The sequence below is a fragment of the Cinclus cinclus genome, chromosome 16 (genome assembly GCF_963662255.1).
Source record: "Cinclus cinclus chromosome 16, bCinCin1.1, whole genome shotgun sequence".
NCBI lineage: Eukaryota > Metazoa > Chordata > Aves > Passeriformes > Cinclidae > Cinclus > Cinclus cinclus.
This window is the reverse complement of record NC_085061.1, coordinates 7,412,665-7,439,745: the sequence shown is the minus strand read 5'-3', so window position 1 is coordinate 7,439,745 and position 27,081 is coordinate 7,412,665. Positions and strand designations below refer to the sequence as shown.

Here is a 27,081-nt window from a genome sequence, read left to right as displayed (position 1 = left end):
AATCACAATTGTGAACAGGGATAAGCAATTCAAGAAAGGAAATTGGCTACAAAGTCCAACAGGAATTCAACATAGCAGTGGGCTGTTTCAGAACAAAGGAACTCAGGAAATTCATTATTATAGTAATTGTTAAAGACCAATCTACAATAAGGACACATTCAGAGGACAAGCAATGTTGATTTACATAACTCGCTGCAGGAGAGGGAATACATGACAGACAACTCATCAAGTGACTACTCCAAGTTTATTTGGAAATGCACACTAATGTACCACATTTACCATGTATCCTCTTCTCTTAAGGCATTTAAGAAAAGCCAGAAGTAGTAGCATTGTGGCCAGAGAGAGAACACCAACAGCAGTCATTGCAATGCCAGCCTGTGCCTCCTTGCTCAGGAGAGTGCTCCCTGCAAAGCAAGGGGAAAGGCAATTTGTAGAGACAGATCCTTGCTAAGCCCCAGCAGCACTCCCTATCCCTCTGCTGGCTCAGTACCTTGGCCTGCAGACCACTCTTCTGGCACAAGGAGGACAGGGCCCCCCAGGCTCACCACTGCAGAGCTCACAGCTGCCATCCCACTTTCTACAACAGAAAAACAGTACAGATAACTCACTGTACTGCAGAGTTCATCTTGCATCAGTGCAACCTAAAACCCACTCTGACATTACCTCGCTTGCTTCTAAATGGTCTTGGGCATCTTTGAATGCATAGTGGGGAGTCTGGGTGAAATCGGTGACAGATCAGAACACTGCAGTGGAAATACACCTGGGACAGAGAACAACAGGAATAAGACATCTGTTCCTTTTGAAATAACAGCTGCCCCTACTACTGCTTCAAGTCAAATGTCACCTACCAGGCCAGGAAGGGCTTTATCAGAGACAAAGGCAAAAGTCTTCACTTCCAGCCTTTGGCGATAGTTAGCATAGCTGACACCACGTCCCACAGGGTGAAATATGGTCCTGTAGCTGTCTAAGTCATACTCACAGCTGCCAATAAATAAAACCAAAGTTACAACATCAGGGTAGAGGAGGTTTGAGTTGTTGGTGTTGACTCCTTTAAGCAGCAGATTAAAGTTTAAGGTTGAAGTGCTATCTTCTTCCTACAAAGTCCAGCATCCCAGGGCAATACTTGGAAGGCCCTCATACTTAAGGCTGTCTTACTAAAGAGGGAGCCGGAGATAATTAGGAACTCCTCCCACCACTGCAAAAGGTGTTTTCATTTGTATGGCAGAGCACTCACCCATCTACAACAATATTCCACTGGGGCAGTGATCTTGGGTTTTGTGAGGCCGTTGCCCAGCAGTCATCCAGTACCAAGTGGAGGTTGGGGTCATTGCGGTTCAGGACCTGAACTTCCAGGAAGATGGGTTGGCGCAGGTACCTCACTATGGGATACTGATCCTCTCGGTACGGCTGCCTGTACGAGTCCTCTGCAAGAGCCAAAGTCATTCATGGTAAGTAACTCAGGGGGAAAGAGGGTCTCAAGCTCTTTAACAGCAGCTGGGGTTGAACAACTGCTGTCTGTCCAAGCATCACAAATTTGAGGCATCTGCTTCGAGCAGCATTGATGAGCAGGAAGGAAACACACCGGGATTGTAGAAGTCTGTATACCAAATCAGTTAACTCATCCACCCTCCACAAGATCCAGATACTTCCCAGCCACTGAGCCCAGAGCCAGCTTTACCTGGGTAGCTTAGAAGAACTAGGGAGAGGGAACCTTGATTCACTGAAGAAGGTGGAGGAGAAAGGTTGTCTACTTTTATAGTGAGGGAGGCATCACCATTGCTGAATGAGCACATGACTGTTAATCTGTAACAAGGAAGGAGCAGGTAAGCCATATTGATGCATTAATAATTCAGTACTGGATGGCATCAAGAGATTTCCAGACACACCTGAGTTCACTGTCCCTCGAGATCCTGCCCAGGGGAAGGTCTGTCCATAATGCTCTCACCTCATTCTCATAATGAATCTTCTCCCCATCAAACTGCAGGTAAATAACAGCATTAGTGAGGGTATTGCCAATGCCTGAATCCCATCCCCCCCAGCCCTGGCCACACACTCACCCAATGCCTTGTCCCACACCCATTCAGTGGGACATGAAACCAAACCCTGTCATTCAAAGGAGACTTGTAGGCTGGCCGGCACACAGGATCCCTGAGCCTGAGTGCATCCAAATCCAGCAGTGGTGTGGTGCTTTCAGCAAGGACTTCAAAATCCATGAACCCATCATGGGTGCATACAGCAGCTGTAACAGAGTTACATGAGTTGTCATGTGAGTCAGTGACAGCTCTGTCTGCCAGGAGCTGTTGCTGAAGTGAACTAATCCAACACCAAGTGTAACAATGAGCCGTACTGAGGGATCACAGCACAGCTGAGGAGCTGCAGGAGTCAGACACTTACCTATCGGTGTGTGCTGCTCACAGGGGCACTCAGGGTGCATCACCATTGCCACAGTCTCCCCATGGAAGTGAAAAGCCAGTTTCAAAGAGGCCATGTAGTACTGAAGCCCTGAACAGCTCTCCCCAGGTTGCTGAAGGACAAGTTATTCTCTTAGAGTGTGACTACAGGAGCTCCCTTTAATACATGCACCTGTTAGAGCTGATTAACAAATAAGCTGAGCCTGAAGAGCACACTGGTCACAGGGGAAGCTCATTTGCATTGCTCCAGGCATGTCAAATACTTAACCCTCTCCAAGAGGAATACCTTCACATCTATCTCTCCTTGCCAAAAGAAATCCAAGTTACCTTGCATGATGCCAACCTATTACAAAGTCAGTTTGCATTCATCTTAATCACACCTGCCCTCAGCCAGGCACCAGGGCATGATTGACTTGACAGATGCTTAATCAAGGTCAAAGCTACTGTGTTCTGGATCTCAAAACACCAAGCAGGTGTGATAACACCAACACCTGCGATTCAGAACTCACCCTGGACTTCAGGACTCTCCTGCTAATATACAGCCTGACCCCTCTCTGTGTGTCCAGAGTGATCCCATTTTCCTGAAGCTGATCCATGGGGATGGTCTTATTTTCTAAATCCACATCCATAAGGATCCCTGGAAAGGCTGGGATGGCAACAGTCATGTGTGTTGCATTACAGATTGCTGGACCTGCAACAACATTTTTCATAAATGTAAGATCAGTTTTCCTGGGGCAAAAGTGGGTCAGGTTCTGGATTTTTCCATGCATTACCTGGAGCACAAAGCATTCTTGATGCCACAGTCAGTCTATGCTCTGGAGGGCCATACATGAGCTTGAGTGCCACAGTGTAGAGCACCTTATCATTGTGCTGAGAAAAGATGGAGCTCTGTTAGACAGTGCCCAGCTCTGATCCATCTAAGACTAACCCCAGAGGGCCATGTACTGCATCAAGCTCTGGTCTACAACAGCAGTTTCTTTCCACCTCACCCTTTTCTAAAAACAGCTGCTGATCACAGGACTGGCTGTGGCTAGAATTCCACTCCCAGAGATCCCCAGAAGCACTGTACCTGCCTATTTCCTTGTGCCAGGCAGTTCAGTGACTACTATGCAAAGCCAAACAGCTTTGCACACACCAGCTCAGCCCAGCCATGCATCAGCTTGACATCCACTCCGGCCCTGGCCTGAAAATACATTCCCCCCAGGTCTACAGGAGGGAGACAGTGCTGGCCAAACAGGGGCTAGGAAACTCCTCAGTCCTGATTCTCCATTCACATACCTTGTAGGACACAACTCCAGTGGCAGCAAAGTCCACCTGAAAGATAAGGTTGTGGCCATCAACTAGAAAGGCATAGCCTTGCTTCATTGCTTGCCCAAGGCTCAGCTGATGTATTCTGGTTCCATCATCAACTGACAGATTCCAGGACAGTGGAGTTGCTGGAGCCTGCAAAGCAAGAAATCCCTACTTTTGGAAGGAAGGCACAGAAGCATCAAGGCATTAGATTCTCACCCCACAGGGTGCCACCTCCCAGGCTTTACATTCAAGCTCCCTATATTTAGAGTGCAGAACTAGGTATCCCAACAAGATCCAAGTTCATCAGAAAGGTCCCTGCCTGAACTTGGAGATACCAGGTTCAGTTCATGCCAAAACCCCAGGCACTCCTCCCCAGCTCCCTTCACAAGGTAGAAGGAACATACCATATTCTCATCATTGAGACTTGAAATAAGTCCTGGGAAGGTAACCTGAAACACAGCATAAGGATTAGACTACAGGAACTTGCAGGGCTGTAGCCACACAGCAAAATCTCCACTACAGCTTCCCAAAGTAGACAGCCAACATCAGCTTCCCCTGCAATAGAACTGTAGCCAGACTAGGTGCATCATTAAAGACCATTTGCAAACCAGCTCTCCAGAGAGCCAGCAGCCAAGCCAAAATGAATATGCAGCCAAGAGACCTCTTCACAGCTCATTGGAGCTTTCCCCAGCTTTCTACAGATCCCAGACACACAGTTCCAGGAGACAGCCACCCTGTCTCACAAGCCTCAGCATCTATAGCACTCCCACTCCTCTACTTACTCCCATGAAGTCTTTTGTGCAGTTTGTTGCACCAGCAAACACAGGAGTAGTGACTTCATCTACATGAATGCTGTCACAGTGAGTGCTGTAGGTGATATTCATCTCCTCTCCCATTGTGTCATTCAACATCAGCTTTAACCAGAGCTGGTGCTGACCATGCTGCAGACAAGAGACATTAATTATAAAGAGGCAGTAGTACTCACTACAGCATGAGGGCAGCTAAAAGCCATTGGGACTGAACTCTAACTCCAGAATTGGTTTAGGTGTTTGTACCAGTGCAAGGACAAGATGGCTTCTTGTTTTAAAAGCCCAAAGGAAAAAAAAAGATGAGCTCTTCAGGAAAGCAGGGCAGGCACAGGGTTAGGTTGAAGAGCAGAAGATAACTACAGAAGTCAAGAAGAAAACTTCAAGGAGTAGCAGGTTTTAGTGCCAGAGTAAAAAAAAAAAAAAAAAAAAAAAAAAAAAAAAAAAAAAAAAAAACACAAAACCCTAAGCTAATAAACAGCAGAGCAGAGTCTTGTGGTACTTCAAATACTAAAAAGCAGCACATACCAGTAAAGCACCTGGTTTTGGCCTCCTACTTACTACTCTACCTCAACAGCTATGATCAGCATATGGTGTTAATTATCTGTCAATACACATTTAAATAGTTTGGTGCTCTGAAACTCTTGAATCTGGTCCATATCCCTACAAGAACAGCTGTCAAGGTGTTCAAGCTCTCTATAGGAGAGCACAACACTTACAGCAGGCTCTGAGGCATTTAATGCATAGTTGAAAAAAATAAGAATTTCAGTAACTTTAGGCTTTGTTTTCTTTTTCAACTTTCGGCATTAAATGTTCTTCTAGAAGAGTTCTAGGCTATCAGAAGTATAAGTACCCTCAGTCTTGAGGAAAGTTAGAAACCAACACTATTAAACTCAGTCCTGTCCAGGGAAAAAATTAAACATCGCCTAACCCCATTACAGCAGCTTCCCAGGACAAAGACCCCTTTACCTGCAGACTGGTGCAGTTGATAAACAGGACACTGAGTATCAGCCTCTCATAATCCACAGTGTGTTCACAGGACACAATCTCCTCGCCACTCACATCTAGGAGGGACATGGAAGATTAGCCCTGCAGCAGGCAGGTTCAGCAGGCAGGTTCAGCAGGCAGGGCCAGGGCAGCAGCAGTACATACCAACAACATACACATGCCAGGAGTAGTTGCTAAAGTCTCTGGAAAACTCAACTTCCATCCCATCTCTGTGACAGGTCACATTCTCTGCAGAGGGAAGACCACCACGAGCTCCAGAAAACCCTTCTGGAGATACACACCCTGCAAGGCCCCCAGCCAGCCACCATTCAGAGTCCCTTCCATGCCAGGGCAGAGGAGAATCAGCTCCAAGCAAACCCAAATCCCACATCCCCACCACAGCCAGCCCAGAGAGAGCACATTACCCAAGAGATCCTGGTCCCCCAGGCCATCAGCACAAGGGGCTAAGCACAGCAAATATCCAAACAGGAGCAGCAACCTGCAAGGAAAAGAGACTCAAATGAGAGAGCAGCAAAGAAAGGACCCACCTCCCCTTGTACCCCAAACCACACTCACCACATCCTTGAGGTGCTCCAGCACTGCTGCCCAAACCCCATCTCTTCAGGGCACCACAAGCTTGGTCTTCAGCTGCCCAGGGAGGGTTTTATAAGCCCTGGGTCTGGCTCACACAGGTGTCACATCTCTGCTGCCCAGGGAACAGAGCACTTGCACCTGCTGCATCTTGAGTGGGGCGGCTCACAGGAGACCTTAAGGTCATACTCAATCTTCAACAGGGATTGTTGTTGCCACCTTCTATTTTGAAGGCATCCTTTTCTTGCTCTGATAATGTATTCCCTTTTTTCCCATGCTAGATACGCAATAGAAAAATGCGTGTCTGTTTTGGCTGTTGTTTTTTTAATTGGAGTATTCTGTGCCAGCATGACAACATTTAAGATACCAATGAGCTCAACATGGTTTTCTTTGGGACTATTTGAAGTACTGGTAAAGATATCATGGGGTAAAAAAGACTCACAAAACCAAAGAACACGTTTTAACAAAGCAAAGAGCCTGAATGCCATGTCAGGACTTTTACTTTTCAGCACCCACAGCAAAAACTGCAAGAGTCCCTGTGATACAACAGGTAATGTCACTGCTCCCAGCCCTACTGTGTGCAGGCTCTGCAAGGGATGTCCTTGGACCCACAGTAGAACAACAATCACATCAGGTGGGTGTCAGGGAGCACTGGCATGGGTCACACGGAACCTGGCATGGGTGACCCTCAGCCTGGTGTGGGTCAGGCTCAGCCTGGCTGTGGGAACTGGCTGCTCAAGAGGACATCCAGCAGCAATGTGTCCTGGGGCACAGAAGTTTTGCCTCCCTAAGAAGTGAAGAAATAAGCTCTTATTGTAATTTTAAATGTTGTCACCATCTCTGAATTGTGTAGCCAGGATTACCCAGTGTGACTAATTTCATTCTTCTCTAAGCCCATTAGTTCCAAAGATCTCATTAGGCAAGCAGAGACTTACTTGCCTCTCCTTGCATGGCCTTTACCATACCACATTTGGTGCTTATAAAAGTTGCAATGAGGAAATGTTGTGCTGGATAATGCTTTAGGCAAAACAAATGGTACAACAACATCACTGTGCAGATTCATGCTCCAAGTTATCTGCAACTGATGATGCAGCAGCCTTTCAATCTAAATACTTTGTTTAACTGACAATATATTATTTGAGACAGTTCTCAAATTAATAGAGTAATACCCATACACACAGTGAAATCCAATAACAAATCAAAGCTGCTGGTTAAATAATTCATTAGTTTACAACACCATGTAGCATCACAACAGAGTTTCTCTTGAGCCTGGTAAGACATTTCAATTGGAAATGTAATGGTTCTGAAGTTCTTTTCAAACACAAAAAGAAAAGCTTCATTCTAACTATCCAGGGAGTTTAAAAAGTTCACAATTTTGAGCTTTAGTCTCAAAAGAATAATCTCCATTCAGACTGAGAAATTTAGCTCATTTGATGTTGAATCATTTATTGCATTTCAAGTTGAGGTTTTTGAATGGGACAAAGATGAACAAGTACCAGGAGTTTAGAAACAGATGAAGATTTTGTTTGGTCTTTTCTTTTTTCTTTCTTTTTTGTAATGCCCACTTTTATGACAGAAATAATAATAAAGCTTGCAAAGTCCTGAAGCTTCTCCCCAACTGACATGGGTTTTTCTTTGCCTCTAATTAAAACTTGTAACAATAGTTTCCCACTTAACATTATACAGGGCAAGTTTAAAATCAATATTTTCAGATGTTAATGATAAAAATCACTCTGAGATCAATACTTTTTGTGCTGGATTAATTAAGAAAAAAACAAATTAAGGTACTTCTGTAGTAAACACCAAGGATCTTGAAAATTAAAAGGGCTCTTCTGCCACCAAATCACTGTTTATGAGTGTGTTTCCTGTCTCCTACCAGGCACTGGTGGTATATGCAGCATTTGAATAGTGATCATTTTACCCCTGAAAAAAGGCCTAGTAAAAGAAATAAAATTCAATGGCATTAAGAAACGGCTAATCTTATACATATACGTGTGTGTGTGTGTATTAGCTATCTTTGTTCTGCAACAGCTAGTTTTTCTAGTAGCTGTAAATTTAGCTCCGTGCTGAGGCTGGTTAAATTGCAAACAGAATAAATGGCTGCATTGTTATTAGAAAAGTATTAATGCAGTGCAGGGAAGCTGAGAAAGGGCTGACAGTAAAACTGTCCTCTAAAGTGGGGATGGAGGTTAGCCTGGGTGAGGCACAGCCCATCCTGACTGCCCTGAGGTGGCAGGACAGCATCAGGGGCAGCTGTGCCTGGGGGTGGCACGAGGGACAACCAGGGCTCTGCTTTACTCTGACCTGGAGCTGTTTATTCAAAGGTTCAAACCTGTCACAGGACCCGACTGACTCTCCTTGTCCTCATGGGAAGAAAAAGGTTGGTACAAGTTCATTCCTGAAGAGCTCTTCAATCCCTGCCTGAGAAAATAATGAGGAGAGAAAACCCATTCTGAGAGGTCTCTGGTGTGTCACAGGGGCAGAATTATGGGATGTAAATGAGGTGGCAGAATTCCATTTGGGGATTGCACCAAGGCTGAGCAAGGAGTTGGTTTGTGATTCTCTAATGGGGGCACAACAAGCAACAAAACCCCACTGCTAATTGCTGAGGGTAGAGTCTCTGAGATCCAGGTTAATTCAGTGAGTTACAGAAAACAGCTTGGCAAAAAGTAATGTTTATGTGGCAGCTCTTGTGAATGTGGCCAGAAGAACTCTGAACTCACAGCAGTGCAGGAAGCTGCAGTAGCCTCTTACCAACTTTTGAGCTGCTGTTTGAAAACTGTCTTTTTATATGGCTTGCTCTTAGTAATTCTTTTGAACTTAGAGTTAGAATTAGTCTAGTTCTATAAGTTTCTGCTTGTTGAGGTAGCCCTTAATGCCACTGAAATCAGGGGAAATTATTTCTGAACCAAGAAGTCATTGTGGTGGAGAATGAACCCATCTCTTCCCAGGCAAGGACCACAGTGCCCAGGTGGGGCAGCAGGTGCAGTTCCATCATGTTTCCTTTTCTGGAATTTCCTGTGATATCCTGAGAAAATGCTGCACAATTTTTTCTGCATCTAAACAGAGATTAAAATACCTGTTAGACGAGTTTTATATTTCCCAGTTTCCTGAAGATCTCCTGATGAAATGCAATTTACACAGCTAGGGTTTTGCCAGCTGTGACTTGGAGATTTGTTGGGGGTTTTATCCAAACATCACCCTGTTTATAATTTCCAGACTTTGTACACAAAATGGTTCCACGGTAGTGCCTGGTTTGCCAGGGGAGTGACTTGTTTTCAAATACAGCATCCCAGTAAAAGATGGGTTACAAAGGGCTTCACCATTAAAGGTGATTGCTCATCCATTTCGTCCCATCAAACTTAGGGATACTTCATTACTTGGGGTGAGACCTGGTGACGCTGACATTCATTTTGAAGGTTTTTCTGAAGTTCTTTTTGTAGCTCAAAGTCCTTTTGCAATTCCCACAGAACAGTCAGGCAAAGACACAGAGAAGGTGAGTGGATCCCCTCTCTAAGTAGTCAATTATGCAACAAACTGTACGTGGCAGAGCCACCTCCCAGGAAACGAAAGCATTCACCACACCACAGCCTGGTTACCTATGCAGATCTCCAGACAAAGAGCCTGCAAGGATGAACTTTGCCTCCCCATTCCCCTCCTCACAGGGACGTCTCAGCTTGTAATCATTAATGAATTATCCCTGTAATGGAAGAGTGACTGTACAGCCTGGATATCACTCAGAGCTGCTTCGGGAAACCAGAAGCTGCTGAAAATGTCAAGCAGGTACCACAAAGCAGCGACTGATGGCAATGTGGACCTGCTGAAAGAGGCCACTAAGAAAGACCTCAATGCTTCTGATGAAGATGGGATGACCCCCACCCTCCTGGCAGCCTACCACGGGTACCTGGAGGCTCTGGAAGTCATTTGCCGAAGGGGGTAAGTGATCCAGACCCCACTGCTTAAAGCCTGGACCTCAAAACTGCAATTACTGCGCCTCGTTTCTAATGCCCCTGTGACCTCAGGCCCAAAAGGCTGAAAATCACAGTAATTTCTTTCAATGCATTGCCAAGAATTGGCTCTTAGTGGCAGTGGTTTAGGTGCAGAGCCTGCAGGAAGGCTCTTCGTTATGTTCTCAGGCAGGAGTTGGAGAGTTCTTTGAGTGGTCTGTCAGTGAGAACACGTCAGCATCCACAGGACCACCTCGTGTGTGGAGCCTGCAGAGAGCAGCTCCGAGGAGCAGGGCCCTGGGACCTTTCCTTTCCTCACTGGAGAAGGTTGCTAACAACCTTTGAGGATATCTTGAGACAGGATTTATAGAGAAATCCCTAATCTGAAACAGTTTCAGCAAGAAATATCTCCCTTTTTCTTCCAAAGTGCAGTTAATAGGCACTTGTGAAGATTTAATGCTGTCCAGAGGTGAGTCACAGCAGATAGCTTTGAGCTAGTAACATCTAAAATGGTTATTTCTCTGCTTTTTAAACAACTACCATCATGCAAAAACCAACAATACTGCTTCAGAAGCTATGATAGGACCCTTGTAAACCATAAAAGGAAAGGAAAAAAGAAAAAAAAATAAAGGAATGTTTTCTGTGGGTTTATTTGCTAGTAATAAAATGTCTGTATCATTTAAATGTCTTACATGGTTAAAATGTCTTATTGAAATGGTAATTACCTCTCCACCATCAGTACTCTCTTGCTCAGAGCCTGCCTTTTAATCTGTGATTCTGCAATAACATTTAATAAAAGAAAATCTGCTCTGGTGTAGAGCTACACTTAATAAAATGTTCCTTTGCAGAAGAGTGAACAGATTGCAGGGAGCAGCTGAATAACTATTTGGATGTATCTGAGTTTTATTTAAAAGGAGTTGAAAAATGTTTTTCTTTCATAGTTTTGCTTTATAGCTCATTGGGCTCAGGTGTGGCTGTGGTATCACAATGAAAAAGACCTTTGGACTACATAATTGTTGCTGTGTCCTCAGGAGAAGCAAAAATAGATTGACAGATTTTCAACTTATGCAATTAAGACAGCTCCCGGGAAATACCTGTCAATAAGGTTTGTCCCTGAACACCTGCAAGACAGAAATAGATAAGGAACAAGTAGCAAAATTTTTTTTTTTCAAAATTTGAGTGAAAAGTGTATCTCCTACAACATAAGCTGACAGAAATCACAGCAGATGACACAAAGATCAAAATTTCTGTATATTTGTTATTTAATGTATTTCTAAGTCTTTTTCTTGGTAGAGGACAGCTTTGGAATAGTATCACCTCAAAATCTTCAGATATATATGTGTTCACCTCTCTTTTAATCTAAGATTCTTGACACAATCAGCAAGATATGTGTGTCAGAGGTATGGCTGCATTCTTACTGTTTTTTAGCGGAGAAGCTGAAGTTTAGAAGATCTTTAAGTTGTTCTTCAGTCAGTTACTGTTTTCTTGTGAGAAAGCATTTTAATAATTTTTAACAAATTCATCCTTTCCAGGAAGGGGCTTCCTGACAGAGGTTCCGAGGTAATTTTCTTTAGAGTGGTTGCAGATTTTAGGACTCTCAAGCTTTGGCCCTTGGAAAGTTAGCAATACTAACAATAAACCCCTTTCATCTTGAAATAATTTGTTTTCCCAGGCATCAGGAGACATTTTCTCTGCTTGCCTCGCAGGTACACGAATAAAGGCAAGACCAAATAGCAGATTCTGCTCTCCTTTGTGTGAGCCTTTTCCTTGGGAAAGCAGGAGTATGAGAACCCAGAGTAGATGTCAAACCTTGTCCAAAATCCCACTGAGCTGGGAAACAGCCACTCGAGTTTGTCAATTGTTTGAGACTCAAAGGCTGGCAGGTTCCACGGGGAAAAGAGACCACAAGCAGCTCAGAAGGGAGCTGGGGGGGGATGGATGAGCCAGCACTCCCAAGGCTCAGGGTACCACAGCCAGCTCGCTAATGTGGGAATTCAGGAACCCGGCACGCTCAGCAGCAGCCAGGCAGCTCCCCAAGGCACAGCCACCAAAGCAGAAATATGTGCACATGGTTTCCATATGTTTGAGTTGAGAAACTTTGATCCTCAGCTGCCACCTCCTTGTGGCAAAGCCTGAGCTGCCACGGCCGGCACGGTTGGCTCTGCCGGACCCCTGATCTCGCTCCTGCCTGGGGCAGCTCAGCTGAAGGAAGGATGTGCTCAGGTCTGGCCCCCGACAATCCTGGTAGTGCTTTACTTCAGAGTCCCAAAGACAGAGATCAGTGCCTGAAGGATATTTTGTGGCAGGATGTACCATGGCTTTCACAGTACAGCTACTGTGGCACCAACCTCTGTGTCATTGAAATGCTTGAAACGCTCCCAAGAGTAGAAATTCTTGTAGATTTGATCCCTGGCTCTGAAGTCAATAAAGACTTTGTGCTTCTGTGACCACCTTGTTGGTTGGTCACAAGAGGACACAAGCTCTGTTCTGAACATTGCTAGGGTTGACCTTGCCAAATGTGCATCTAAATATTCAAGCAGTTCAGTGTGAAGAGTTAAAAATCAAGCAGTACTTTTCACTGGCTTTAAATTCAATTGAAAAATGTGGCATTTTATTTTCAAATGAATTTCTGCTTTTCAAGCCATTATGAGTAAAAGCAGCTTACAGAGAACAAAAGAGTTGAAAAACAATGGCATTTATCTGGGCTTAAACTAATAGCAATGGAGACAAATGGGTAACCAGGGCTTTACTTCAGATCATTTACTTATTACCTACCTTAAAAGTTACTGCAGGAGCTCATTAAATGTGTGTCACTGCAGCCAGTGAGGAAACTTTCTAACATTGACATGCAAAAGGAGCAAATCACCAAGAGCACTTTAAAATATTCCATGCAAATGTTCTTGAGGCAGTTTTGCCAGTAATTCCAATGAGACTAAGTCAAAGCCTGAGCCCACTTTTAGTTGCCAAAACCTGGGATGAAAGGAAATGCCCTGGCTCCCTTATGGGGAGATGCAGTCACAGTCGTGACTCGTGTGAACTCGTGTAACTCACAGGGCAGGAATCAGAGCTCATGCCACACACACAGCCACGCTCAGGGCTTGTGTAAGTGGGTGCAGCCCTGTTCTGGTGACTGCAGCCAAGCTGAGCCATTGTCCCTGGGCTGTTCTCCTCAGAGCAGAGTAACACGTTTAGTGTCTGTCCGGTGCCACTGCAGGGCTCAGTGTGGGTTGCCCAGCTCACTGTGTGCTGTTTTCCCTGCCAGGGGTGATCCAGACAAGTGTGACATCTGGGGGAACACACCCCTGCACCACGCTGCCTGCAATGGTCACATCCACTGTGTCTCTTTTTTGGTCAACTTTGGTGCCAACATCTTTGCTCTGGACAACGACCTGCACACTCCCCTGGAGGCAGCTGCCAATAGGGACCGCAAGGAATGTGTCCAGATCCTGGACAAAGCTGCCACTGAGCAGAACTTGCTGAACCCTAAGAAGGTCTCCAAGCAAAAGGCACAGGCCCAGAGGAACGTCGAGAGACAAATCAAGGAATGTGAAAAGCGCCAAGAGAAACACCAATATGAAATGAACCGGAATTACATCAAAGAAAAGGTTGGCACAGTGAATTCTTCCAGAGGAACGCACTCCAGGGTCAAGTTGCCCGGTCTATTTGCTTCAAATACCACAAGTACTTTAACCAAAAACCTGAAAGATACCATGAAACTCAAGACAAAAAAGACAGCCAACAGCACAAGAAGGCAGGAAACACAAAGAAATTACCAAGAGGATGATATGGGTAGGAGAAGTGTGATGCATTTGTTTGATGAGAAAGAGGAGGATGAATTACTGAATGACCTTGAAGAGAAAAACCTTGCTGGTAATGACAGTCAGCTCTCCATTTTTCAGCGGCCAGGTCTTGGCAAGATTGTGTTTGGAAGGAATTTGGCTGCAGAGGTAAATCCTGAAGCTGTGTCTTTTGAGAAAGAAGGTATAAGAGTTACAATGGCTAGTGAGCTCTTCCAATATGAAAATGCTGAGAATGGCAGGGAAGGTGATGCTGAAAACAGTGCTGATGTCCCTTGGAAAGAGGAAGTCATTTGGGATGATGAGGAAGCAGAGAATACACCCCTTGAGGTATTTCTGGCATCACAGATGCTGGATGAGTTCCTTCCAGTCTTTATGAGGGAAAAAATTGATTTAGATGCCCTGATGCTGTGTTCTGATGAAGATCTACAGAGCATTCAGATGGAGCTTGGGCCAAGAAAGAAAGTCCTGAATGCTGTGAATAAAAGAAAACAGGCACTTGAGAACCCTGGAAAAACTGTAGATACTTGCTTGTAAATTATCATGGCTGTTGTTGTAACCTACACACTGATTGATTACCTTTCCCTCCCTCCAAAGAGTGGGTAACTCTATTCAGAGGTCTGCTAAAGCAAAAGGGAGAGAGGTTATCAATTGCTTTATGAAGTACAGCAGGGATAACAACTTTTTCTCTCTGGCTAGGTAGTAGTGGTGAACAGGATATTAAGTAAAGTATATTCTGCCAAAAAGCAAATCCGTGAAGGTAAAAAACCAAAAGCTTTTTCTCCCTGAACTGTTTATGCGGATTGGATTTCTTTTGGTCCAGATAATTTCAAATAACAGTGAATGCCAGGCCCACTGCATTTCTTAATAAAGGTCTTCCCTTCTTCTCCAAACCACAATGCAAAGAGCATTCTCCGAACTTGAGAGCTTTCAGTTTTCTCCATTTGTTTCTGTAAGATCAGTAAAACCACTCTTCCTGGTACTGATGGTACATTAGAAAAGGAATCTGAATCTTGATTTTAGCTATGGTTTATTGACTCTAATCACCTCTGAATTAATGTAAATAAGAATAATTTCAGCAAATTTCATATTTTTGTCAGTAAAGTTTTTACTTCTGTGTTGACAATAATTTAAAAATACATGAATTATCTTCCCGAGAGATGTTCAGTGTGAGTTGTATATTACTTTCTTGTCTCATTAGACTGGATCCAACTGCCAGTGCCCATCATGTCCTAAATGTCATCAAGGCTGCAATACTTTTAACTACAAGAAGCTGAGGTTTAATTTTCAAAATTTTGGATCTATTTTGGTATAGCCCGAGTTCAGTTCCTATAGGCTGCATTTTTCATGCAGAGTCCCAGAAATGAGGACTCATATCACACACCATTTTCTGTGGGTTGTTGTCAGCCTTAGCCTGAGAGCTGTGTATCACAGACACAGCTTGTGAAAATAAAAAAAGAAAATGAGCTGTGCTTCTGTGGAAGCTCCTGCTCTTCACAGCTTATCTGGAAGCATTCACAGCAGGGTTCCCCTGTTCCCTTGGGAAGCCAGCACTATCAGATATAAATTAACCACCCCTCTTGAGTTTTGTGAATCTAATAAAGTTCTTGAAGTAGCCATGCTCTACCTAAAATCAGTGATTTTTAGATGCACATTTATTAGCAGAACATATATCTTTAGAGCTCTTTTTATGGCTTTCCATTAGCCAGCTATGATTTTTTCTTTAGGGGTATGCTGCATTTGTGGACACTAATACTGGTTAATGATCTGTTTTTTCACATTTCTTCCTTCCATATCATCTCATGACTGTGATTTCTATATCATAGTATCTTTTCTTGGGTGGACTTTATACTGCATTCTTCCCTGCTTGGATTCCTGTACACAGTAGGTTGATATGTTCTTATATTAAGCAATCACATCCAAAGTCCTGTTCTGTGCAACCTTCCATGAGTGCTGTGCTCACCACAGTAATCCAGACACCTTCCCCCACTGTCTGGCTGTTTTCATTTTGGCTAAGAAACTCCCAAACGTTTGACAAAGCAAGAAGGTACCAATTATTCTTTCATGGTTGAAGCTATATGATAGTTAGATTTTCAATCCCCCTTCCCTATGCTGGAGATGCAGATGCTTCCCATTCCTGCTGAGGCCAGCCCAGCCTCATCCCCCCTGCAGCAGCTGAATTCAACAGCCCCAGCACACAGGGCTGACACAAGGTCTGTGCTGCTCCAGTGACTCCTCTCTGCTGCCGAGTGCTGACCACTATGCACCTTTTTCAGGACAGATTTTAAATAAGCAGGTTTGATTCAGCTGTCCAGGAAATGCTTTCAAAAACTCTTAAGCCTGTCACGGATGGGAGGGACATGTAGGTAGAGGAGAAGGCACTGCAGGTGGAGTCAGGAATCAAATGGCGCTGGAAATTTGTCTCTGCTGACTCATCTGCAGCCTCTGAGAGCCAGAGAGAGCAGCAGAGACCACCTGCACATAACTCAGTTGTCACAGGCATCATCAGTGTTCAGGCACCTCCTCAGGTATTAGTAGAGACTGGGGAGCTAAAAGGAACAGCACCAGGCCTGTAGGAGTCCCTAGTACTCCAGAAACTGCATCAAGAGACTAAGAAGCCCCAGTGCACCCCAATGATACTTACTTTTAGGCAACTGAATCAATTTTTAATTAAAAAAAAGGAAGCGCAATAGTGCTATCCCTTTTCTTATGGGATAGTATAATGCAGCCTTGTGGAAAAAATTAATAGAAAGGAAAACTCACATTTAAGGTTTTTTTCCACTCATGTGCTTTGAAATTTTATTTTTTTTTTTTACCAACCTCTTTGTTTGCTTTGGAGTTTGGAAACACTGGAATCCTGGCTGTGACTCCTTAGGAATATTTGTAAAGCTCAGTTCAGTTCATGTGCAATCCTAGAGCAGAACCCAAACCCAAATCATAAAACCAGGCAATCTCACAGGGGCACAGCCCTGCCAAGTACAAGGCTCTCCTTCCTTAAGGATTTAATACTCTGCACTGGACAGACATTAAGAAAATGTGCAGCATGGGACAACTGCAAAACTGGGTATCACAGAGGTGATAGAAAACTCCCTATTTCTTCCATTTACGTTCAGTGATCACATTTACTGAGAGAGTAGTCACTGCAACAACTTGAATACTTTGTCTTCAGAAACCAGAAAAGAAATAGACAACAAAATGAAAGTCAAAGAAAAGCTATTTTATTATAAATGTGAGTTACACAATTTCATGATCCACTAATTTTTGAGAAGGAAACACAGAAACTGATGCTATTATTTCCCGTCAGAAAATCTAAAGCCAGCATCCAAACAATTCCCATCCTAACTGAACAAAATCCTCTCCATGACATCAGAGGTACAACACTGAAGCCAGGCTCCCAAAATCTCCCACTGCCAATGAAGCTGAGAACAATGTTTACAGAACCAGGTCTTTGGACTGGCTCCATTTATTTTTTAAAGTGCATATTCTGTAGGGGAGTACATGTGAAAATAAACTGGACTTGTCTTCTTTCCAAACACTACATCTCACTTCAAAATACAAATCTGGTATATCACTGGCACAGAACTGGGATAATACTGTCATAATTATTAATTGCAAGTTTCCATGGAGTTCTTGAATAATGAGAGCATCATCTGCTTTCATGTTTACCTCAGGTTAGTGTAGCTATACACGACTGAAGTAGCAAACCAAGTCAACACATAAATTTCTCTGTCATTTCTGAAGCGTTCAGAAGAAACAAGACATGTAAAAACAGAAGAGTAATTTTGCTACAACTAAAATGCAAAAGCTCACAGAAAAATTTCTGCAGCTCTTTCTGATGGAATAAAGAAGATCAGTGGAGTTCAGTTTGGACCCACATGAAACATCTTCAGCCCTATTAGTGGTCTGGTACCTTTCCATGCTACCTCCACCAGTTAGTACATTTTCCAACTAGCATACACCAGGCTTATAACTGGGAGCACTACTTACATCATACCTGCACTGTACTCATTAACCTCTTCTACACTTAACTATGCACCCTCCAGGGCTTTAATGCCATCTGCTCCTGACCCTCCTTCCTGTTGCTCTGCTCTATTCTACTGGCATGTTACAAAATGCCCTGTCCACGGCATGAAGAAACACTTAATAGCCTGCATGAAATAATATGTGAATGGAAATAAAATTTCACAAGGCATAACTTGTGAGCCTGAGACAGGAATTTGTTTCCAGGGCAATAGCTGTTTTTCAGCAGATGCTCACTCTTTTGCAAGACAGTTGCATAAGAGCACAAAACTGGAACTTTTCCTTATGTCACTGGGTTCCTCTGCCAGGAAAGGACCATGAAGATTCCTGTCCCAACTAATATCTGTGATAATAGAACAATTAGCAATTGAAGCATGGTACAGCCAAACTGAAAATATTTGCCTGTATACTTAAAACCAGCTTGTGTGGTTTCAGCCTTCAAGAAGTTTAGAAAAACAATTTAGAGGCACCACAGATCAACAGCAAAATCTCCCTACAGAATACAGATAAAAGTAAACTCAAAACACATTAGTTCTCACATTCTGTACGACTCCTTGCAATATGAAAATGGCAATATGCCAGTGAGGCATGTACTAAGGAGGTACTAAGCAGAAACCTAACTGTAAGGAGGTATGGTTGTTTACACAAACCCCCTCTCAGAACTGTGCTCTTAAGTGAAAAACCACTGAGTCCAAGGGCAAAGGAAGGTGGATTTTGCAAGGGGTGAAAAAAATTGTGACTTCCAGTGTGAACTGGAAGGGAAGGTGTGTCCAGGACTTAGAGGTGGACTAAGAATGTACCTAAGAGGCTGAAGACAAGGTCACTGTCACTGGAGCACTGAAACCCATAGTTGCTTTTAAAGTACCATCACAGGTAAATATGATGCCAGAGTCCATTCTACAAACTGATGTATTTTACACCAGAACGAATTATCCCTCTAAAAAACATAAAATCTACACACAGGCTTCTGCTACACAAATAATTAGGGAGGAAAGCCATTGATTCCAGAATGACACCAAAATATGTGAAGATACCCTTGTTAGTATCACTGCAAACATCTAATACTTGCTGTTACAAAAGAGACATCTATAAGCAATACTGCAAGTATCTAAATACTTGAAATTAAAAGACTTTAGAAATTAGACTATTGCTGAAATTTTACTTTTCCTTCTTGAATGTTCTAGAAGGGCCACATTCAGCCAGGACTGGTGTCTTTCTTGTTAACACAGGATTCAAGGAAACTAAGTGCAAATTATTTTCTTGGCCTCACTGGCATTGTAGACTTCTCTCTTTAGTTACCAGCTGACCATGCATCATAAACAAATTTTGCTGCTACCGTGTCTTCAACTGCCATCCCTGAAAAAGAATTGAAGTTACCTTTAAACAGTTAGTCAACTATACAAATAATTTTGTTTCAGAAGAGAACAGGAAGACCCAAGACATTATCTAACTGTAAAGGAACAGGAGTTATTTCCCATCCCAAACACCTACAGTGTTACATTCAAAGTCCATAGCCATCACGTTGGTGTTGTGTGTAAGAAGTTAATGTAACAGTAGGAATCTAATTCTCAGCGTTCATATCACAACTGGGCCCTTTTGGAGATGTCATGTAGCTCAGAGCATGGTAATTCATCCCCAGTGCCACCCTTCCCCAAACCCCAGCCCCACAGGACACTGTCACATTGTCTCAGGTCAGACAGACCCCACGGGTGGAACAGCGGGGCAGTCGGGCTGGAGCTCTATTAATAAATGCTGCAGTCATGTCTTGAACAACTGTGAAATGGAAAATGGACTTCTATTGTTTGCCTGCTTTCCTATCATTTTTCATTACATCAATCCTGCTAGATAAATAAGAAGGGAAATAAAAAGGGAAAATGCAAATCACAGTCTACTTTCTTGTGGACAGTGCATTGCCACAGCGGTTCTGAAGATGATCAGCAGCTTTCCCACGCATGGGGGACCTAATAAAGAACAAGGCATTGTTTTCTGTCAGACTTGGACACTGGAGGGGCTGTTCTTACCCAATGATTTAAACACTGTAGTTTTCTCAGGCAGGGCTGGTTTTGTACCCTTCAATACCTCCCCCAGCTCAGCAAAAATCTCCGCCTGTGAAAAAAATACATATTTATACAAAATCATAATACCCATACATACATTAAGAGGAAAAAAACCCTTTTCTTCTGAGTGACTTCAAAAGAAAGAACTCCTCCAGTGCTTCATCCCAAAACTGATTACTTTCCATGGTGAAGCAGATCAACATTCAGACAAATTACATAGAAACTGGACAGAAATCAGATGAGCAGAATGGTTTTCAAAGAAAAACAGCTGGCAGACTTTCCTCAGCCAGTAAGTTTTTTTACAGTGGATAGCTTGTTATTTGTCCAACAAAACACATGGGATTCCACACACATTACCATATCTGTGGCTCTTATGTTAAACCTCAAAATTGTAAATCATATTTATTCTGCAGACACATTAAAAGAGGAAAAGAAACCTCCACTGAACCTCAAAGAGTCCCTGCTGGCAAATCTGTGCAGATCATTGTCTGCTTGGCTTGTGTGGTCCATTCTTTGGGCTTGTCCATTCAGTGTCAATCACACTGAAATCTCATGGGAGGAAAATTCCAGGTTTTAATAACAGATTTGAAGAATATTTACGATAACCAAACACTGCAGAAAATGTAGGTCTTTCAGCAGCAATACATTGTTATCATCAAAAGCCAATGTTGAAAACATGCTACTGGAATATGGTGTCAGATAATGGTAGATACAGAGGTTGCTTGGTTTGGTCACAGACAGAGCAGTCGCAGTTTGAAACCAGTCTATCTTTCAACCCCTGCCTGGAAAATGTTAACAATTACATCTGATGCCCTAAAGGTTTCAGTGCAGGACATCATCATTACCAACTCATTTCAAATGCAAGCCAACTGCCACAAAAATAAAGCCCATTGTTTCAGGAAGTCTTACCCCTGATAAAATAACATCTCCTGATTCTGTAAGAGCAGCATCTCTGGAATCCACAAACAGAACTGAATTCTTCATCAACTCATCATCCAATTCTCTCCAGTCTGGTCTGCTTGCTCCAACAGCTAAAGCAACAAAACTGATGAACTTGGGAGCAATGTTTAAAACAAATTCAAATCACATTTTGTTCAAAAGACATGTGTGAAGCAAAATAAATGCTATTATGGAAATGTAATGTACAAAAAATCCAGTGTTAGCCTTGGAGAAATACTGAGTGATAGGACAACAACAACAACAAAAAAAAAATATCAAGATTTCATATGTCAGTAAAATATCCTTGTCAGAAAAGTCTGAGCAGATGAGGCAAAAAAAAGTCCTCTCCCTTCGTCTGTTATCTCTTATACCCTTGTTTTCATCAGATCATTACCAAATGAATTTTACACACCTTTATTAGATTATCACTTACCCAGAGAGACTGAAAACAAATCACAGAGCTTAATTTTTTATACACAGCACCAAGATCATTATCAACTTGTTATGGGCTAAAAAAACCAAGCAAACAAGAAACCCAACAAAAAAGTAAGACTACCCAGTTATATTGTGTTCAGATTTTTTTTTTTACATGTCCAATTGTTAAGGAACAATAAACTTGAGTTTTCTAAATTTGCATCTGTTGCTCAAATGTCTCTTCAAACAGTACAAATGACCCAATGAAGGGTAAAAAAAAGCGAGGAAGGAAGAGAGGTCTTTGTGTCTGTGTCATCTCAGTGACTGTGCACCTTAATTGATTTTGTTGCATTTCTGGCTTCCATGCCATGACACAACACAGACAACAACTTTCAATGACAAAGGACTAAATCGAGTTTGAAAAATTGGTAGGATGCTGCTGGAATGTGGGACCTTTCTTTAAATTATTCCCTTTGAGAACTTGTTTTTGTCTTATTACCATGCTATCTGGAAAGTGCACAAGGTCATCTGAACAAGGCCCACAGTTAATAAAAATAAACAAACAGGGGCACGTCCAGAGACTCCAAACAATAGTGTGGCAACATCATTACAAGGCGGGCAACAAAAAAAGCACTCCTCCAAACCTCACTATAATTAGAGGTTACATTATGATGTTCTTAATTCAGTTATTGCATCTTCATAACTCAAGCAAAAAAGTAAATTGGTGTGATCCGCCTCAAAAGAAATACATAGAGAAGATCTCAAAATTGGTGAAAGAAAAGATGATGCCACCAGAACAATATACAGTGAGCAGTAACTACCTAGGAAAGAACATTTGTGTGGGTTATTTAAATGCAGAGCAAGGTGAGAATAATGACAACATGAGGGCAAAGATGATGCACCACTAAACGAGCATATGAGAAAAGAGCAAATCCCATGCTCCAGCAAAAGTCCTGGACTATGCAGGCATTCTGGCTCCAGGAAAAGTGGTCCTCACTAAAGGGGGAAAGTCAAAATGCAAAGATTCCATGAAGCACAGAGAACTGCTTTTCAACAGATGGTGATGCCAAACCATGTGCTGATAAACACCTGCTGCACACAATGGGAACAGAACATACCATTGATGTGGGCACCTGGCTTCACCCAGTCCCCGAATAAGATGGGAGCTGTTGCCATAGTGACTGTCACGATCACATCAGCCCCTGTCACAGCCTCCTGGGCAGAGGAGCAGACCCGCACGGGACCGCCCACAGAACCGGCAAATTTCACTGCCTTCTCCTTGCTGCGGTTCCATATCCTGACCTTCGGGGAGAAAAACAAGGAAAAACAAAACAAAACAAAGACAAATCAACTTGGAGAATTTCTTCTTGTTGAAACAGAACACGTGATTTAAGTTTTCAGTAGATAGTTAGAAGTTTCCTAAGGGTTGCAGGCTTTTTTCCCCTTTAATGTTCTTATGATACAAGTGAGTAAATTTCATGAGTGTTCAGCTACATCTGAATGCCTGTTTTATCCTTGTAGAGCTGTTCTTATAAAATGCAAATATTTCTGAAAAATACATTTAAGGGAAAGTCACAAAAAGCTTATCCAAGTATTGCATCTTCTCAGACAAAAAGCTATCTGAAACAACTATGATTCCAATCTTTTTTCTTTTTAAATACTAACATTTGAGCAAGAAATTCTTGCTGCTCTGACTTTTCTTGGATTCTGTAGAAACAGAACCAAACTATGATTAACCTCAACTTTTTTGGTGGATTGACCATGGCTGAATACCAAGTGTCCACAAAACTCTTTCATCACTCCCCTCTCCAGCAGCACAGGGAAAGGGAAGAGAAAATAAGATGGAAAAATTTGTGGGTCAAGATAAACGTAGTTTAACAGAACAGAAACAAATGTTGGAGAAATAGCCTTGATGTTGTGTGAGCACTGCTCAAAAGTAGCCAAAACACTGGGGTGTTATCAGACCCTTTGAGCTGCCAGAGCACAGCACTGTGAGGGCTGCTCTGGGGAACAGGACCTGATACAACTTCACTGGCTGTACTTTTTTAATAATGAATCCTGCAACATAATAGAGAAAAATAAATGTATCCTCTTAAGATGTGTGTGTTACCTCTTTAAATGTGAACAGTTCTGTGAAGATATCATAGTGGCTGTATGCTTGAACACCAGCTCCCAAAATGCACAGCACTTCTGCAAAAGCTGGCATTAACAACTGAACAGTATCAGAAATAAAAAAAACAAAAGAGAATATGTAAGGACAGTATATTAACAGGTATTACAAATATATATAAAGATATTACAAAAGAAAGCAGTATTCTTAGTCCTTGCAAATAACAAAAAAGTACATAAATATTCAATAATCACTGTATATATTGGGCTTTTTTTAAATGCAAAAACAAGCATCAGTGGCACCAAAGCACATCAGTGTTGATTTGTCTGACTTGAAATTCAGATTTAAGATGCAACAGCATGAACAGCAAGTTTCAGGGCCTCAGCACACTCCAAAGTTGACACACTCCTGTGACTGATTGTAAAATCACAGTGCTGATGCTCTGCACTGGCTGAAAGCAGGGCTCAGAATCCCAAAAACCATCAGTACTGAGAGCTGCAGCTGCACAAGTAAACTGGTCCTGACAGCCCCACACTAATCAACCTCTTAATTCATTGAAGGCACAAATCACACCACAAGCACATCTTGGCATTGTAAGAGCCATAATACAAAGACATAGTAAAAGTAGGGATGGTTCTGAAGAACAAATAAAATTCAGTTCTACAATTGCTTTTCCTTTTTTTGTTGTTTTTTTTTTTTTCGGGCTTAGTTCTTGTCTGTGATTCACCAGTATTTGGCAAAGGAGAGGACAGAGCTGCTGGAGTCCAGCCCTAACCTACCCTTGTGTCTTGTTTATGGCCACTCATTCCTGCCTAAAAAGCTTTAGAATTGTCTAGGCTCTCAAGCTGCTGCAAACAAACGGAAAAAAAATCTAATTGATCCCATTTTTCAGTAGTAAGAATTTGTTTTAATGTGCCTTTTAAAGACTGCAAAGCACTGATTTCAAAGGTCCTTTGCATAAAAGCATGGATCTTTGAAAAGCAAATGCCATAAAGAAGACAAGATGACAAATATGAGCTAAACTCAAACACTCCTGAAAATTTCCAAAACAATAGAACACAATGAATGATTTGATCTTGAAGTACCTTCAGCAGCCAAGTTCCTTTGAAGCCAGCATGGACTGCATAAAAACCATCAAAACTGACCAAATACAGAATGGCCAAAATGAATGAGGTCCTGTAACCTCCTGTCCAAGGAGTTCATTGTAATCATTCTGTCCTTTGGTTCAGGAGAAGCTCTTGGGGACAGGTCCTTCACTCAGTTTTATGCCAGTGTAGGTCCATTGCAATGGAGTCACCCTGGCAAAAAAACTGCCCCTAACAAAATGGTGAGATCAGCCTTCATTTTGATGCAAAGCTGAGGAGTGACAAACAACAGTATTTTTCAGCTCTGGCCCTCTTCTTATTGCCTCAGCCTTTGAGGTGAAGGCTAAATCCCTGCTATGCAATGCATAGGCACTTGTTCTGTTCCTGCTGTTAGCAGCCCAGCCAAAAACAGCTTTTAAAAAAGAATTCCAACACAACAATTTCCAACTGAAATTGAAGTAACCCAAAGCAACACAGGCAGATACACCTCACCTGCTTTTAGACACTGAAGTTTATGGCCATGGTCAGGGACAGTCATCAGGACACCTTCCAGTGACAACAGAGACACTGACAGACAGACAGCTCTGGACAACTAGTCCATCTATACTGGGCATCATCTATCTCAAGAGAAATGGAAATGTGCTTTTCCCCTCTTTTTACAGGTCCAGTGCAACCCACCTGTCCTGTCCTGACAGTAGAAGGCATCTATCTAAATAAAATTCAGTGTATCACCACAGCTACAACACCCAAAGCCATAAAGAGGCATGTTAACACAAACACAAAAGAAAGGAAATACATTGAAAGACAGCTCAGTAAATTTCTAGAAGAGGGTGCAGTAGAAGCCACAAAAACGTAGCTCATGTTCCTTCTCCAATCACAAAGTGTTAAAGGCAAACACAATTGACTCAAAACAGGGAGTTTAAGTTTTTCCTGAAAGTGCATACATTACAATAAATCTAACTGAAAGCTGTATTGGATGAAAAGTCATTTGCGTCATTCCTTCTAATTATTTTATAACTCCAAGCCCCACTTAGAGAACAGAAGACACACCTTGGTAGCAATGGCAGAAACTGCAGCTGTTCGTTTTGCTGTAATGACACTTCCATCCAGGACCTTTAAAAAATTCAAGCAGACTGAAATGAACAATAAAAAATTAATAAATACCAAACATTTTCATCCAATTAGTGAATGATGTGGTATTATAGATATAAAATATATACTCATGTAAAAGTTGGCAACTATTATCATAGCAACCACAAACCATATAAAGTGACGTTTAAACTAGGCAGAGTCTCTGTTTATTCCACTTCTTCCATACCATTCCATCAGCACAAAAGGAGTGAAAATGGTCAGAAAAGAGCCAGCTCTAACTCACCCAGCTCCTGATGTACTGCACTTCCCTGGGTCTCCAGCACAGGGAATACATGGATATGACTCCAATACTCTGCTCTCCAGGAAGACCAGGGATCAGTGCAAGCCAGCAGCGTTTTCCCAGTCTGCACTGTCCTGGTCTGTACAGAGGGGTGACAAGGAACCATGGAATTCCTCAAATGTGTCTCCCACATGGGACACTCCCGCCTCAATGTCCACTAGCTACTACATACATACTAATTATGGGGCCAAAACCCCAAGATGCTTGGTAGAACCACCCAAGATAAGTTTTCTTGACCAGTTTTGTCCCTTTAATAAATAAATATTACTAGAGTACAATGCAAATCATCACTATTCTTAAAGATTTCTTAAATTCGTTAAAGAAAGAAAAAGTAATCAGACTCTGAATACTATTCCCTGCAATGCAAATTGTAAACCTTTCAACTTGAGACTTAAGATGGCTCAAGATCCATTCTTCATCCAGAAAGGTAGGGGGTATCTTTGCTTTAAAATGCAACATAAACTTCTCCTAATCATTTCTCTCTTCCAAGTACACTCTGAGCTGTCAGATTCAAATCACAAGCAGCAGTAAATAGCACTTGGAATTCAGTTTAACAGAAACAAAAGACAGACAGCTTTGGGCCAAATCCTGTTGGTAAACTCAGGCCAATTTACACCAGCTCCAGCTTCCAAGAAACAGAAGTGAGAACTGACAGCATGAACAGAGAATGCAGGACACACGAAACTTACAGCTTTCAAAGTACCATTGCTGGGGTCAAACAGGAGGACAGTCGCTTGGTGAGAAGGCACAGAGGAGTCCTTCAGGTGCTCATAGAAAGTCACCAACTTGGTTGTCAGCGCATCGTCCGCAGCACTGTACGCGGGCATGACTCCGAGGTACCTCGGGGGAGAATTACCGGCGTTACTCACGCACAGTTACCACGGGAGCCCACGGCCAGAGACCGTCACGCCGCTACGGCCGGTTAATCGGTAACTCGGTACCAAGAGCCTTTTCTGACGCTCCGAGTCCGCCCACCCGGCCCCTTGCCCGCCGCTGTCCCCGCCGTGCCCTCACCCGCCGTGGCGGGGCACGGGCAGCACGGTGCGCACGGGCTGCACCACCCCGCCCGCCGCGCCCGCCGAGAAGTTGGCCAGGGCGGCCTCCAGCGCCGGCAGCAGGAGGCTGGCACGGTGCAGGTGCTTCTCCACCTCCTCGGCGCCGATGAACACGGGAGGAGTCGAGCCCATGGCGA

The 27,081-nt window shown here is 42.9% G+C and overlaps 3 protein-coding genes across 3 annotated transcripts; 1 reads left to right on the top strand and 2 right to left on the bottom strand.

The window, feature by feature from the left end:
* Positions 1-261: 261 nt before the first annotated feature.
* Positions 262-6,114, bottom strand: ZP2 (zona pellucida glycoprotein 2). The gene is made up of 18 exons (XM_062503513.1): positions 6,074-6,114; positions 5,923-5,996; positions 5,663-5,746; positions 5,480-5,574; positions 4,487-4,645; positions 4,109-4,153; positions 3,690-3,854; positions 3,185-3,281; positions 2,921-3,102; positions 2,395-2,524; positions 2,058-2,239; positions 1,887-1,978; positions 1,679-1,803; positions 1,235-1,424; positions 849-981; positions 664-760; positions 491-577; positions 262-404 (listed from the first exon to the last, which is right to left on the bottom strand). Exons 1-18 carry the CDS (start codon positions 6,112-6,114, stop codon positions 262-264), a joined length of 2,121 nt encoding a protein of 706 aa, XP_062359497.1.
* Positions 6,115-9,860: 3,746 nt separating this feature from the next.
* ANKS4B (ankyrin repeat and sterile alpha motif domain containing 4B) lies at positions 9,861-14,369 on the top strand. The gene is made up of 2 exons (XM_062503756.1): positions 9,861-10,024; positions 13,298-14,369. Exons 1-2 carry the CDS (start codon positions 9,861-9,863, stop codon positions 14,367-14,369), a joined length of 1,236 nt encoding a protein of 411 aa, XP_062359740.1.
* Positions 14,370-19,143: 4,774 nt separating this feature from the next.
* On the bottom strand, positions 19,144-27,076 carry CRYM (crystallin mu). Its single transcript, XM_062503698.1, has 8 exons — positions 26,904-27,076; positions 26,579-26,729; positions 25,508-25,570; positions 23,373-23,474; positions 22,381-22,564; positions 20,819-20,940; positions 19,874-19,958; positions 19,144-19,208 (listed from the first exon to the last, which is right to left on the bottom strand). The coding sequence occupies exons 1-8, from the start codon at positions 27,074-27,076 to the stop codon at positions 19,144-19,146; spliced, it is 945 nt and encodes a 314-aa protein (XP_062359682.1).
* Between the last annotated feature and the right edge of the window lie 5 nt (positions 27,077-27,081).